Source organism: Grus americana, chromosome Z (assembly GCF_028858705.1).
Source record: "Grus americana isolate bGruAme1 chromosome Z, bGruAme1.mat, whole genome shotgun sequence".
NCBI classification, from domain to species: Eukaryota; Metazoa; Chordata; class Aves; order Gruiformes; family Gruidae; genus Grus; species Grus americana.
In genome coordinates, this window is record NC_072891.1 from 57,285,539 (window position 1) to 57,300,628 (window position 15,090).

At 38.0% G+C, this 15,090-nt stretch overlaps 1 protein-coding gene across 3 annotated transcripts in view; it reads left to right on the forward strand.

The window, feature by feature from the left end:
• Nucleotides 1–13,379, forward strand: part of PRRC1 (proline rich coiled-coil 1) — a 28,247-nt gene extending 14,868 nt beyond the window's left edge. For all 3 annotated transcript variants that reach the window (XM_054808772.1, XM_054808773.1, XM_054808774.1), the window contains exons 5-9: nt 2,451–2,553; nt 5,510–5,673; nt 6,858–6,961; nt 8,110–8,212; nt 11,850–13,379. In XM_054808772.1, coding sequence (XP_054664747.1) covers nt 2,451–2,553; nt 5,510–5,673; nt 6,858–6,961; nt 8,110–8,212; nt 11,850–12,059 — 684 coding nt within the window. In that variant the 3' untranslated portion in view covers nt 12,060–13,379. The remainder of the gene's footprint in view (nt 1–2,450; nt 2,554–5,509; nt 5,674–6,857; nt 6,962–8,109; nt 8,213–11,849) is intronic.
• The last annotated feature ends 1,711 nt before the right edge of the window (nt 13,380–15,090 follow it).

Consider the following 15,090-nt stretch of genomic DNA (forward strand, 5'->3'; position numbering starts at 1 on the left):
GTGTTGGTAATTGTTTGCTATACGCCTCAGCAAGATAAGGATGCTGCTGGAGGCAATTAATGTCCTCCCTTTCTGCAAAGTATGTACATAAGGACCTTGAAGTGTCTTGTAGCTCCTCCTTTTTCTCATGCTGTGTAGCAGGTGCTCATTCTAAGAATCGTTAGCCTTCTACCTAAAGTAATAATGAATAGTTTCTTATCACCTATAATACAAGTAGGCCTTCATTACAGGCCTTTCTTCTTGGCTATGTTTTCTTATTATGTATAATATAAGCAGGCCTTCGTTACAGGCCTTTCTTTTTGGCTACAGCTTGAACTACCCTTTTTCCTCTGGTGTTCTTTGGAAATCAAACACCTTTCTTCCAGATTTTCTTCAAGCTAGATAATATCCAAGACTCTGACAATCTAAAATTAAAAAATTAGTGGTCTAGAATCAAATGAGACTGTTGCAGTTCCTTTGATCTGTCAAAGATGGCTAAGCGGTCTCACAAGAGTTCCAAGATTGGTTTCTACGTAATGTATCAGAGGCAGAGTTAGATACTATTGCAGTCATTGCACCTGACAGCTTTAATATTAGACAGAAAGCAGTCTGCTTACTAAAGAAATTTTATACAAGGTTTCTGCGAAGTAGTTTCCAGTGATTTATCTCTCAATGATTCAGTATTGGTAACTTTCTTCTTTCAACCTGTGATCTTATCTGAATTTAAATAAACATTTGATGAGATACACGTTGTGTTGGGTTTGCGTGGCAAGGTTTTGATAGCGGGGGGGCTACAGGGGTGGCTTCTGTGAGAAGATGCTAGAAGCTTTCCCTGTGTCTGACACAGCCAATGCCAGCCGGCTCCAAGATGGACCCGCCCCTGGCCAAGGCTGAGCCAATCAGCGCCTCTGTGATAACATATTTAAGAAGGAAAAAAAAACAGTTAGAGAGAGCTTTTGCAGTCGGAGAGAGGAGTGAGAAGGTGTAAGAAACTCTGCAGACACCAAGGTCAGTGCAGAAGGAGGGGGAGGAGGTGCTCCAGGCACCGGAGCAGAGATCCCCCTGCAGCCCGTGGTGAAGACCATGGTGAGGCAGGCTGTCCCCTGCAGCCCATGGAGGAAGGATGAGGGGGTGTAGAGATTCCACCTGCAGCCCATGGAGGACCCCATGCCGGAGCAGGTGGAGGCACCTGAAGGAGGCTGTGGCCCATGGGAAGCCCATGCTGGAGCAAGTTCCTGGCAGGACCTGTGGACCCGTGGAGAGAGGAGCCCACGCCAGGGCAGGTTTGCTGGCAGGACTTGTGACCCCATGGGGGACCCACGCTGGAGCAGTTTGCTCCTGAAGGTCTGCACCCCGTGGGAGAGACCACGCTGGAGCAGTTTGTGAAGGACTGTAGCCTGTGGGAGAGACTCCATGTTGGAGCAGGGGAACGATGAGAGGAGTCCTCCCCCTGAGGACAAAGAAGCGGCAGGGACAATGTGTGCTGAACTGACCGCAGCCCCCATTCCCTACCCACCTTGTGCCGCTGAGGGGGGAGGAGGTTGAAGCCAGGAGTGAAGTTGAGCCCGGGAAGATGGGAGGGGTGGGGGGAGGTGTTTTAAGACTTGATTTTATTTTCTCATTCCTCTACTCTGTTTTGCTTAGTAATAAATCAGATGAATTCCCTCTCTAAGTTCAGTCTGTTTTGCTCGTGACGATAATTAGTGAGTGATCTCTCTCCCTGTCCTTATCTCGACCCAAGCCTTTTGTTATACTTCTCCCCATCCCACTGGGGGAGGGGTGAGTGAGCGGCCGCATGGTACCCAGCTGCCGGCTGGGCCTAAACCACGACACACATATTCATTAAGACTATTTGCAAGACACTGGACAGTGTTTGTGTTTAATGAACTTTTAGGTCTGTCAGCAGCTCCACCTATGATTTGGCTGGAGAATGTAGAACATTTTTCCAGCAATGTTTAGAATCTATGTATAAATTGAGGACTTCCAGCTCAATTTACTTGTTAGTAATGGGCCATTCAAAAATAGGTCCTATTGTCTTTAAGAAGGTCAGAAAAGAAAGATTCTTCAGCTTGAGTTATCACAGTTTAAATCTAGCTACCTAGTCTGATGATACCTATAATTAGCATTGGGAATCTACAACTATGCTAAATGCTCAAGACTTCTGGTCCCAGAATAGGACTGGATCAAGCATGTTGCCCACCATCACTGATGGGGCTGTTTCTGCATTAATGCAGAAGAGGATGGTAAAGACTATATTTGAACTTTATGTTGTAACTGAAAAGTCATGCACTGATAGTTTCATCTTGCAGCATTTGTGCTGAGGAGTGAGATACAATAAGTGTTACAAAGTGTAAATGTGGTAAGAAGACCATATTTGGGGGTTTTTTTTGGTTGGTTTTTAACTGTAACACTGGAGTTTCTTGGGGGAAAAAAACAAAAGATAATATGGAAATCTGTTTGCTTAAATTTAGGGTGTAGCTGAGAATCCCATGGTGAAGTCTGTTCTTGATAAAACCAAACATTCAGTGGAGACCATGATCGCAACACTGGATCCTGGCATGGTTCCATATATCAGTAAGTATTTGTGCCAAACCATTAAGTAATACATGTAAATATTAGAGAGGTTAATATAATAGCACTCTACGCTTGAGGTTTGTATATGTAGTGCGTTAATTCAAAGTCACAGTAATGCACTGATTTCTGAAGTGTATTGTCCAGTGAAACTCTCACTCTGGAGGCTGACTTTTTATGTGTGTCTTGAGGTTCATTTGACTTTGGTATTCTGCTATAGTTCAGATAGCAGCATAGTAATATCCTTTAATTCAGATTGTGAAAGATGAGAAAATTATAAAGAAAAAACAATGAAGAGACCTTGTCTGTAATCCTTAAGTTGCATACTGTTTTCTCTCACTGTGTCTCTATTTAAGCCTTATGGAGTTGATTTTAAAATACACTGTATGTATTCTATTGGATCACATGCTTAAATGCTACTGTGTAAGCTATCACATTAAAGTTAAAACAAGCCAAAAGGTAAGCGTACTCAGAGAGGCATAGGGGAGAGGTGTTTACATTGCTTTTGAGGCTTTCTTCTGACTTTCATCTGTTCGCTTTTCTAGCCTAATAGTATTTATACTATTTTTAGGAAATTCGGCAAACTTGAAGCAGTTCTTGAATCAGTTAGTAGGAATGTTAAATTCTAAAATGGTCTAATGAAGTCTGAAGTATTGCTGAGCATTGAGCCTGGAATGAAAAGCATAGCATTTCAATTACAGCTAGAAAATTAATAGGAAGGAACAGCATTGTGGTATTCATCATTTTTTGTTTTGCTAGAATACACTGCATGTCACATATGACTGACCTAAGATTACTACTTCATTAAAATGGGGAAACAAATGATGTAATTTGTCAGGGTTGTGGTTAGGTTTTGGATTTTGGTTTGGTTTGTTTTTTTCCTTGTTGTTTGGTGGTTTTTTGGTTGGTTTTGGGGTTTTGGTTTTTTTTTTTCTTCCAGCAGTCTGGTAAGCAGTCTTCCTTCTTAGTTGTCCCAGTACTGCCCTTTGTCTGCATGTAGGTGAAGCTGGTCAGGAAACTGATAGGGCTGAGAAGAAACCATTAAAATGTTTTTACATTTTGTTTTTCTGAGCTGTTATTCAGTTGGATCTATTCTGTGATCCATCTAACCACATTGCTGCGCTATTGTACTAATTCAGTGGACTATATGTGGAATAAAAGGGGAGCATGTCTCATATGAGGAAAGACTGAGAGAGCTGGGTCTGTTTAGTCTGGAGAAGAGAAGACTGAGAGGGGATCCCAATACTTATAAATTTCTAAAGGGTGGATGTCAAGAGGAACGGGCCAGACTCTTCTCAGTGGTGCCCAGCGACAGGACAAGGGACAATGGGCACAAACTGGAACACAGGAAATTCCATCTGAATATGAGGAAAAACTTCTTCACTTTGAGGGTGACTGAGCACTGGAACAGGCTGCCCAGAGAGGCTGTGGAGTCTCCTTCTCTGGAGATATTCAAAACCTGCCTGGACGCAATCCTGTGCAACCTGCTGTAGGTAATCCTGCTGTAGCAGGGGGTTGGACTAAATGATCTTTAGAGGTTCCTTCCAACCCCTACCATTCTGTGATTCTGTGACTGTGTCAAGGCAGCTTTTGAATATCGCTAAGAATGGAGACTCCACCATTGCTCTGGGCAACCTGTGCCAGTGCTCAGTCACCCTCACAGTAAAAAAGTTTTTCCACATGTTCATATGGAACCTCCTGTGTTTCGGTTTGTGCCCATTGCCTCTGGGTCTGTCACTGGGCACCACTAAAGGAACCTGGCTCCTTCCTCTTTGCCCCCTCTCTTCAGGTACTTGTATACATCAGTAAGATCCCTCTGAGCCTTATCTTCTCCAGGATGGACATTACCAGCTCTGTCAGTGTTTCCTTATAAAAGGTACTCCAGTCCAGTGGTTCATCTAGCTCAATATTCTGTCTTCAGCAGAAGCAACAGGAGATGCTGAATGGTAAATGACAGTAGATCTGGTGACTTCTGTAGTCCTTTCCCCTTGTACTCCTCCATCATCCACAGCCATTGGACTAAGGATGACAAGAGGCACATCCATACCTATTACTCTTAGTGCCTGCTTGTGGACATGTTGACCATTAATTTGTCCTTTACAATTGTTGATGCCAAGTTATTTATGCAGCTTTCACTGATGTCATATTCCATGTTTGAAAAAAAAGTTTAAGCTGTTCTTAATAAAACTTGTCACAGCAGGGACAAATTTTATTAAATGTTTTTGCATAAATTGTTTGACAATGAAAATGATCCAGCTGTGATAAAGACAGATGTGAGGTATAATTGAGCTCATCTTGAGTCTTTTGTAGTAGTTTTAGATTTCTTTTAATTCATGAACTGTTTTGTTTTATTCTAAAAAAGCTTAGTGAAAACTCATCCTTCTTTATGGACATATTGCCATATGGAAATCTTTCAGAAACACTTATAACAAAATATCTAAAAACAAGATAAAGCTGTAGGGAGGCAGGCAGGCAATGAAATGACACTGAAATTCACAGTCTGACAACAACTAGAAAGTAGTTTTATAGCTTATGTAATTTGACAGCTAGTCACTGGAATTTATGAACTGCATCTGCATTCTTGGTCTTTTTCATAGGGAGGAGTTTGTGTGTAACACCAACATTCCTTACCACTTCCTAGTGGTTTGGTAACACCAAAACGTCCTTAGAAATGGATGTCTCTCTTGTTCTCCTAAATCCATGAATCGTCATCTTAAATGCGTGGTATGCTTTTTTTAGGTGCTGAATAACCATCAGTTCCTGTTGTCTGTCTTTCGTCTGTGAATCACTTGGCTATTCATCTAATTTTTAATTTTTTCTGTTCAGGAAAGAACTTATGTACAGTGCATGAGAAAGAAGACCAGCTGAAGTATAGTCTTAAGATGTAGAGTGTATTTGAACTAGCTTATAATAGGAATGAGAAAAAATACATGCACATATATATATATGTATTTTACAGAAACTGGGGGAGAACTGGACATAGTGGTTACTTCTAATAAAGAGGTAAAAGTTGCAGCAATTCGAGATGCCTTTCAAGAAGTCTTTGGAATGGCTGTTGTTACTGGAGAGGCTGCACAGTCTAACATCGCACCCCAACCTGTGGGCTATGCTGCAGGTTTAAAAGTAAGCTGATATATAACAGTACTGAAGTACCTCCAATGCACAAAGACAATGTGGAAACTATAGAATCATAGTATCGTTTGGGTTGGAAGGGACCTTAAAGATCATCTAGTTCTACTTTACAGTAGTTTCAAAGTGTATCAGGCATTTATTCTTAGTCTTTTACTAGCACACCATGTTGGGAATGTTAGAAGTTAAGAGACTCTTTGAGTTGTTTCCCCACTAGTTCTGTTGATCAAACATAGTTTGACCAACGCTTGTCAGGGATCTTCCCCAACAGATCTGTGTTACATTTAAAAAGTAAAAATTCACTGTGCAGCCTTGCAAATGGCTGTGCTGGCCCAGAGGAAGTGTTAGCAAAGGATGTTTCACCAGATTTTAAAAATGTACATGTTTGTCACCTGTATCTAGGTGGAACCACTTCCTTGGCCAATAAGTAAAAACTCTGAAAACAACTATTTAGTATTTTGTTTCTTAAATGTAAGCAAATAATTTACTCATTAAAAGGGAAGCATTTTCTCCTAACTGCTGTGGCAGTGTTCACAGCTCAGTAAAGCTTATCCTTATAGCAATATATTAGCTGATACAATTTTATACTAAGGTAAATGAGAAAGATATATATGTTCATTTACCTGTTTAGCTATTGTACTGTAGTAGTAGTAGTATTTGTATTACAGTTTGAGTGATAACAGGTTTGAAGCGAATGATTCCTACATCTTAATTAGATATATACCACAACAAAGAGATTTTCTCTGTTGGTCTTACAAAGTTGGTCCAAAGCTCTTAAAGGATCTAAACCCAGCAAATCTTAAGCTGCAAAGTGAGTAACAGAAATATATACTAATGCTTTAACTAATAGTGAAACTTCGCACAGTTACAGGTTAGGAATTCTTTACATGCTAATCTAGGTCATTTTCATCGAAAAATAACAAACTAAAATATTTAATTAGTTTTTCTGTAGTTTTTGTTACTGTTTGGAATTCCTATTTGGGAAAAGCTATAATGCTTTTCATGAGTTTGGGGGTTTGTTTTTTCTAATGTTGAAATAAGAGTAATTTTTCAAAATCTCTCATATTTTCTGTTTAACTTAAAGTATGTTCTAGATTTCTGTTTGCATTCATCTGTAAGCATTGTACTATGTTCTGATTCAAACAGCATGTTGTCTAACGGTTTATGTTACCATTTAGGGAGCCCAAGAAAGAATAGACAGCTTGCGTCGGACAGGAGTAATACATGAAAAACAGCCTGCTGTATCAGTAGAAAACTTCATTGAGGAATTGCTTCCTGATAAGTGAGAACTTCAAATATGGGGGGCGAGGGGAAGGAACATTCTTGTGGACTCAAAGGGGCCTATAAGGAGTTGCTGATAGTATCACTCGAGCAGAAGAAAGGAGAGAGTCAGCCTTCAGTGTTGCTTTGGCAGACTTGATTTTGGTGATGATGTTCATGTGCTACAAAGATGATGCAAGTGAAGTACTTCTTCCTGTCTTGCTCCACGGAACTCTTAACATGAAGCTTAAAATCGTGCATTTCTTTTTATAGCAACATCCTTGCTTCCCATGCTTTAAAGAATGGAATACAACTTATATGTAGACACATGTATAATATATATGAAACAACTAACTACTGTTAGTTAATTATTTTTCTTTTAAAATCTTTTCTGATCCTTGGCCTTGATTTTGTGTTTGTGCTTTCCCTGGAATATGTTTCTCTTGTGGCAACTCAACTGTAAAACTGTTACAGGAATTGAATACAGTGAGGTAGCCCTTGGTTTTATTTGGATCATGTCAGTGTTGGATCATGTTAGTTTGTTGATAGGGAGAAATGATTTAATGTTCTTGAAAGCTAGATAGGGAACCATTTTGGGTACTGCTTCAGTAGCCTTTACTGTGTCTGCTACAGCAGGCACCATCTTTTCTGAAAGGTTCAGAAGTGTTTCTCTGAATAAACCATTTAAATCATTGTTATAGTATTAGACATACCAGAAAATCTGGATATAGAACATGAATGATAAATAGATTTATTTTTTTTATTGTTAGGGAAGGTTATCTTAATGAGAAACGTTCTTTCAAAGATTGAATGAAAACTGTAGCATAATAAATACAGCCAAAAGATCTTATCTGCACTCATGCCCACCCCACCAGCTTTCTTTGTTTCTTCAATGTTTCACATATTTTATGTATTTTTGTGTATAGTATGTATTTTACATGCATACACATGCGCTACAATTTTTTATATATATATAAAAATATATCAATTTATAAATATGCATATGCAAATTTTAATTGAAAAATACTAGAACACTTTGAGATAACTCATTATTGCATTATATACTACATTTGTAGAGTTTGTAAAATGGTCATAATTCAACTGCTAACATGTTTTTCAATTGAGTGATACTCAGTACTCAAAGGTAAAGTAACTTGCATGTCATTGCAGGTGGTTTGACATTGGATGTCTGATTATTGAGGATCCAGTTCATGGAATTCATCTGGAAGCTTTTACCCAAGCAACACCAGTGCCTTTGCAATATGTTCAGCAGGTGAGTTTTTAGTTTTCTTACCAACGTTGGATTAACAGTAGAGACATAAGACTTAAGTTTTCATGTCATTTGTGATGTCAGTTCTTACGGACAGTAGTTCCACTTGAATGTTTTAATTTATAAAATTAAAAACTATATAAAACTTAGAAAAAACTATTTTTGAATCATGTTTATGTATTACCTAAAAATCTTTAGGCATTTCTGGCAAAGCAGTTACTGATCAAGAGTCTCATTCTGCAATACATGGCACTTGAAAGCACTAGGTTTACTTTCTTATTAATGAAGAAGAAATATTCCAAGAAGAAATTAACCAAGAGGAAATATTAACCAGGAAGAAATTAACCACAAAGTACTCCCTCAAAAAGGAAATATAACTTTAATTATTGAAATATTGTCATCAGTCTGGTTCCATGACTCAAAATTAACCCTCATGAATCTTTACATAGATAAGAATACTCACCCTTCCTCAGATGCAGAAGGAGGTCTTCGCAGCTTAAGTAATGCACTAAGCAGCTGCACCTAGGAGGTGCCGTAAGCACTCTTATCCATCCGAAGGCTTGATTTCCTTTCTTTAACTGACTTCACATATGTATTGGAGTTTCATCTAATGCCAACAAAACTGTGTAATAGTGAAGTGTCTGTGTGAACACATGTACATGGTAGCAATGCAGTGAAGTAGCTAGCACTTCCTTTAGGCACAAGTTTACAAATTGAGATCTTTCCACTCAATTTTTAATAAAACCTCAGTATTTATGTTGTTAATTAGCAGCAAACAGACAGCATACAGTACGGATTAGTATTCTCAAAACTCATTCCTAATAAATAAAGGATACCCATTCTTCAGATCTGTGCTTGGACTTAATTCTACCATGAACATACAAACTCTCACCTAAAAGGCAAGACGGATGTCCTCTTCTGACTGCTATTCTGACAAGCATGTAAAATTTCTGAAATGGAAAGATATGAATCTTGGAAATATCATGGTTCATCCCATAGAAATAATGCAGTACTGTGCAGTTCTTAAATATCACCAATAGAAGTTTTTCATGAGATTGTTTACATTTCTTTGGGCACACACTGGGAATTACTCCAAACTCCAGTCAGTACATGTTGCCTGACAGCAGATACTGTCATACATTAATTAACTCTGGTCTGAAAATTCTTTTTAACTAAATGTTTCTGTGAAGAATTTCAAAACAAAACTGTTTGGGCTTTGATCCTTTGGGGGTTTTGAGAAAAAAAAATAGTAGCTGTTTAATTTTTTTTTTTGTAGTACCAATTCCAATTGAGTGAACATTTGTGGGATTGGTTTTAGTTCTTGTTTTTCAGAATTCTTACAACTTTGAAAGCTGATGAGTGGCAAAAGGAGAAATACTGCTCTGTCTCTCTATAGTTTTCCAGAGTGCTTTTCAAAAAGAGTGGAGAAAGATGTGAAGCTACAGGGAAAAATGTTAATTAAGCAGATAAAATTTCATTGACTAGATGATCATTAAAGGTCCCTTCCAACCCAAACCATTCTATGATGCCATGAAAATAGACACAGCAATGTGAAGTTACTACTTAAATAATTGTCACATTGTCTATGAAGCATTGATCTGAACTGAAAGATTTTTTTTAAACATAAAGCACAATACATATCTTTAATTTTTGTTTCACAGAAAATTCTCTATTTTGTCATTTAAAAACTATAGTTAATAGCTTAAATTTGAGGGTTTTTTCCCTTAGGTAAACATGCTTTGTAACTTTGAAAAATAGTGTTTACCTCATAATAGCAGGAAACGTTCTTGTTTTAACTCTTATACAACCTATTTAGTGTATAGCTTGGCATATAGTACAGATTCAGTGAAACTGGAATCTTTAAACTTGAATTATACCAAACTCTGCTCTGCTATTCAAAGAAAACTGTCCTTTTATATACATCAACAGCAAAACATAGCTTTGTTTCATACTTTCAGCGTTAAATTTTTCCTAATCTTGCTATTATATATTTCAGTTAAGTTGTGCATAATGTGTGGTGAGTCATTGGGCTCTTCATTGTGTGTGTGCACCAGTTGTTCCCACTATGTGTCTTCTAGATCAGAGTGGATTTCTCTCAGGGGTGTGCAAGAAACATACATTTGTATAAATCCAGTCCAATATCTTTACGCAAAATCTAGATTATGACAGGAAAAAAACCAGCAATTGAATAGTTTAAGACTAAGAACAGAGAAGAAGTATGTGTTGGGCAGGCAATGTTATTTGTTATTTACAATACAAAAGATTTAATAAAAACAACATTAAAAGCAATTATGTTCCTCAGAATTCTTGCTAGCTGTGTGTTTTATTGTTCTGTGTAGTGGAAATAGTGGTAAAACTGTATAGAATATGTTAATGTCTTTACCAATGGCACAGAGTTCTCTGAGTGCGTATGAGACTCATCACTGCTCGTAACTCTAAATATTGCTTGAGGAAGTAAAAAGGTGGATTTGAGGGCTTGCTTTGAGAACCTTTTTCTGTTAAGAGGCCAGATGTCATCTTGGTTTTTTGCTGAGCCAGAAATTGCAACCATGATGGGGAAACCACTGCAAGGTTGTTTTTTTATGTTATTTGCAGTTTACTGATTCTTTAGCAGTAAAAATACCAAATAATTAATTGATGAAGTTATATGCAATTGTGGATCATAACGGAGATACCGCAATCAGATATTCAGTCCCTAATTGCAGCTAGATGCACTCTTATTTACTTCTTACTGCCAGTATGTTCTGACTAATAAGGAAAATTTCCTCTTCCTTTGCTTAAGAAATCTGCCTTTTATGTACCTCTTGATAATAAGTTATGTTGATATTGGAGAAGACTGCATAATCTAACAGACTTATATATGCTGTTATGCAAGACAGTAGTTTAAGGAAAGCTGGAACACAATAATAAACTTTGATCTGCTGTACATGCACTGGAGACAGACTAACTCAAATATTTGTCAGATTATCTGTATGAAGAAATGGGCACAATATGCAATGCTATGAAGAACTGACTAATACTAAGAACAGTCTTACTGGGGCTAAAAGCCTTCTACCCTTCATTGTATGTGACAGTGACCAGAGGCGGTTGCCTAGGATGAGCATCAGACCAGATAAACGCAGTGATACTTCCCCCACTGTTTTCCTTCTGTTTCTAGCTTCAGGGAATTACAGTATGTAATCCCTCTGTGATCTCATGCAAGTATCTTGGTCCTACATTTCTGCCAGGCTCAGCTTTCTCTTGTATTTGGCTACTTGCCTGCTTCAGAAGGACACTTTAACTGTTTATAAAACCTTTGGAGGGTAAGAGACATTATATAAATACGTATTGTTACTGATTCCATCTGTTGGCTACTTTAAGAGAGAAAACTACTTCCTGGTAATGGCTGAATGTCTTTACTCTCTTAAGCATCTTATTTATACTGTTAAGATGTCATTTGGATCATGATATGTACTAGTCCAAAAAGTATAATTGGCTAGGCAAATTATAGGGCAGTCTGAAATTTGGATTCTGATACCCTTTAATTTGCCATGTAGTCCTATTGATACAAGAATGATTACTTAGTCAGTAATAGTGAAGATAGAAACAAAACTACTCATTTCAAACTCTTTCAATAATCACTTCTCAAAATGTTATACAGGCTAAGAATCTCACTCCTCAGGACTACAATCTGAGATGGTCAGGCCTGTTGGTGACTGTGGGCGAAGTGCTTGAGAAGAGTATAATGAATGTCAACAGGACTGATTGGCACATGGTATTCACTGGTATGTCCCGTCGACAGATGATCTACAGTGCAGCTAAGGCTCTAGCAGGAATGTACAAACAGCACTTACCACCCAGGACCGTTTGACAGAAGGCTGATCCATGATGCTAAGGAATACTGGGTTTGATTCTGGAATTGAAGTGAAAGCTACATATTCTCATTCTCAGAGGATACAGCGCAGATTTGTAATCTAACTGTAAAGTATATTTTACTTTTTAAGAAGTGAAGGTAATTTCCAATAGTGGAAATGAGCAATTGCAATTTTTAACTACTATGTGATTTCCAATATGATTCACAAAACAGGAAAACAGAACAAACGTATATTTATAACTGGGACAAATAGCATTAGTTTGTAAAGTGGAATGTGCTATTATTTAACACCTTATTAGGCATTTGCTGAGATATTTTAGTTAGTATACTTTTTTAAAGAAGGGGCGCATTGCTATTATATTAGTAATACAAACATGTTAACAGTATAACATGTATGTTACATATGCATTTCAATCCAGAGAGACTACCTTTTGTATTAGATGTTTTCTTGGGGCCTGTGCTTAGGTAGTACTTAACACCTTATAGGTTTGGCGTCTGTATATAAGTTATCAGGAGTGATGCTGAGTAGTTTTTACAGCATGAGTGAGCTGCTGAAGAAGAGCACAAATCCATGCCCCATTAGTTGAAGTCAAATAATTTTGAAATCTCATTTTCCATGCTGCTTTTTTCTTTTTTGTAACAGTAATGAAATTCATGTCCAGTTAAAACACTAGACAAATTTCAAGTTGCTTCAGTGATTTTTAGGTCAGGTACCGCATACGCATGAAACTATTTCCACAGTTTCAACAAAGTAGTTTACTCCAGTGCTTCCAAATTTTGTATTTTGTATGGAATTATGTAATTTCTTCTATCAAGTTATGGTTGTCAGCATTTTGATGTGGAAAATGGTGAGATGAGTATCACTTGCTTTGCTGTCCTGAGTTTTCTAAACATTTGTAAGTCTTAAATGCCTTCTTGATGTCATGAGCTCACTGTTTCTTATGTATAAGTCTTCAGTGGTGTCTGATTTTTTTCATGGCTATAAATGCCCTCTTTCCATGCTCACACAATCTTAAATCTTTATTTAGAGATATGGAAATAATTGTGAAGAAAATATTTTGGCAAGAATACTTTTTTTAAGAAATTATGAATAAGTAAATACTTTTTGTTTGCAATAAAGAAGCAGTTTTTCAGCATGTATTGCTCTGCCTTTACCTTTCTTAGATGCTTTCAAAGAACATTTTTATATACAATATACTGTTAAGCCAGCTCATATTTGTACCTAGTGAAAGCCTGTCTATTTCCAAGTAATATATTTTGCCTTAATTGGCTTACTCTGTAAATCACTTGAATAAATGTTTTTCCTAGAGGATGGTATCTATTTTAAAGGTTTATTTTTTAATACAGCTGATGAACATCTGTTTATTGAAATTATATTTGCATTTTCAAGTCACAAATTTGGCACATACTTAAATATCTATGTTGTGTGAAAAAAAACCCAAACCAAACAGAACCTGGTGCTTGCGGTCTTGAGGTCTCTCGCTGGGAGCACTTCTTCATATCGTAAACTAAACGGGTGATACAGGGACTTCTGTTTGTCATTGTTCAGTAAAGTCTTGTAATTTCAGTTTGCAGCGTATATTATGTTGGATGCTGCCTTTTTATCCCGTGCTTACAGCATCCTCCATGATGCAAAGGAACAAGACGTGAAATCACCGATAGGTTTATGTCCCCTGGCATAAAACTGAAGAGGAATTCCTATTTTCTTTTTCGTTTTCGTGGCCTTGGCCTTCATTGTTTTTCAGAGGTGGTAACAGTGGAGATAGAAGGCAGCTTCTTGTTTTGCAGCACCTGGTTCATTGTGGTGACATTCGCCCAGCATTCCAGCTATCTTAGGAGGCTGCTAATGTCGCATACTCCAAGGCTGCCCTGGCCTGCCTTAGAGAATATTTAGTCTCTCTTCTCCTGTAGAAATTTGCTTTCTTTATGCCAAAATGAGAGCAACTGCCCGGCCTTCTCTCTGTGTACTTTCTCCTCATGATTGGGTGCTAGGATATGATGTGATCAGGTGAAACTGTCTTTCTCCATTCAAAATCTCTGGCTCGATGAAGGTCTTTTGATGTAGTTTCAACTGCTCATCCAAGAATTAAAATAGTTCAACTTGATAACTCTGTTAATTCCCTCCCTTTACTGAGCATTGTGTGTTTATGTATAAAAAAATAACATCCTCACCTCACATAAAAGCCAGGAGCTCAGCTTCTTCCCTGAGAGGCCAGGGAGAGGAAAAATGACTGCAATATGCTCTGGAAAGCTAATAAAATTTGAAATTACTTGCTATCTGAGTGAAGGCCTTTTTCAGGGTCTCAGTTGCTGTTGGCATGGATGAATTCTGGAGCAAGTTAAAATAACATCCAGCTTTTTACCATCTGCTGGGTCATGAGGGCAATAATAGGAGAGGAAGCTCAACAGGTAGGACACTGACATCCTGTGTTAAATTTATATTGAAATCAACTTAGAAAAGCAGATATCAGAACACCTGGAGAAGAGAAGACTGAGAGGGGATCTTACTAATGCTTATAAATGCTTATAAAATGGATCTCTAGAGGAAGGGGCCAGACTCTTCTCAGTGGTGCCCAGCGACAGGACAAGGGACAATGGACACAAACTGGAACACAGGAAATTCCATCTGAATATGAGGAAAAACTTCTTCACTTTGTGAGTGACTGAGCACTGGAACAGGCTGCCCAGAGAGGCTGTGGAGTCTCCTTCTCTGGAGATACTCAAAATCCGACTGGATGCAATCCTGTGCAACCTGCTGTAGGTAATCCTGCTGTAGCAGTGGGGTTGGACTAGATGATATTTAGAGGTCCCTTCCAACCCCTACCGATCTGTGAATCTGTGAATACATTTGGCCACATAAAGACAATTCTCAATGGCTAGTCATCACTAGATGCAGCTGCAGAAGCCATTTCTGCTACTTTGTGAATGGATAAGTTTGCTCAAATACAAGCGTCATAAACAAAAGATCAGGAAAGCTTTCACATTTGAAGATGGTGGACATCAAGGATTGCTGAAAATGGTTCTGGGA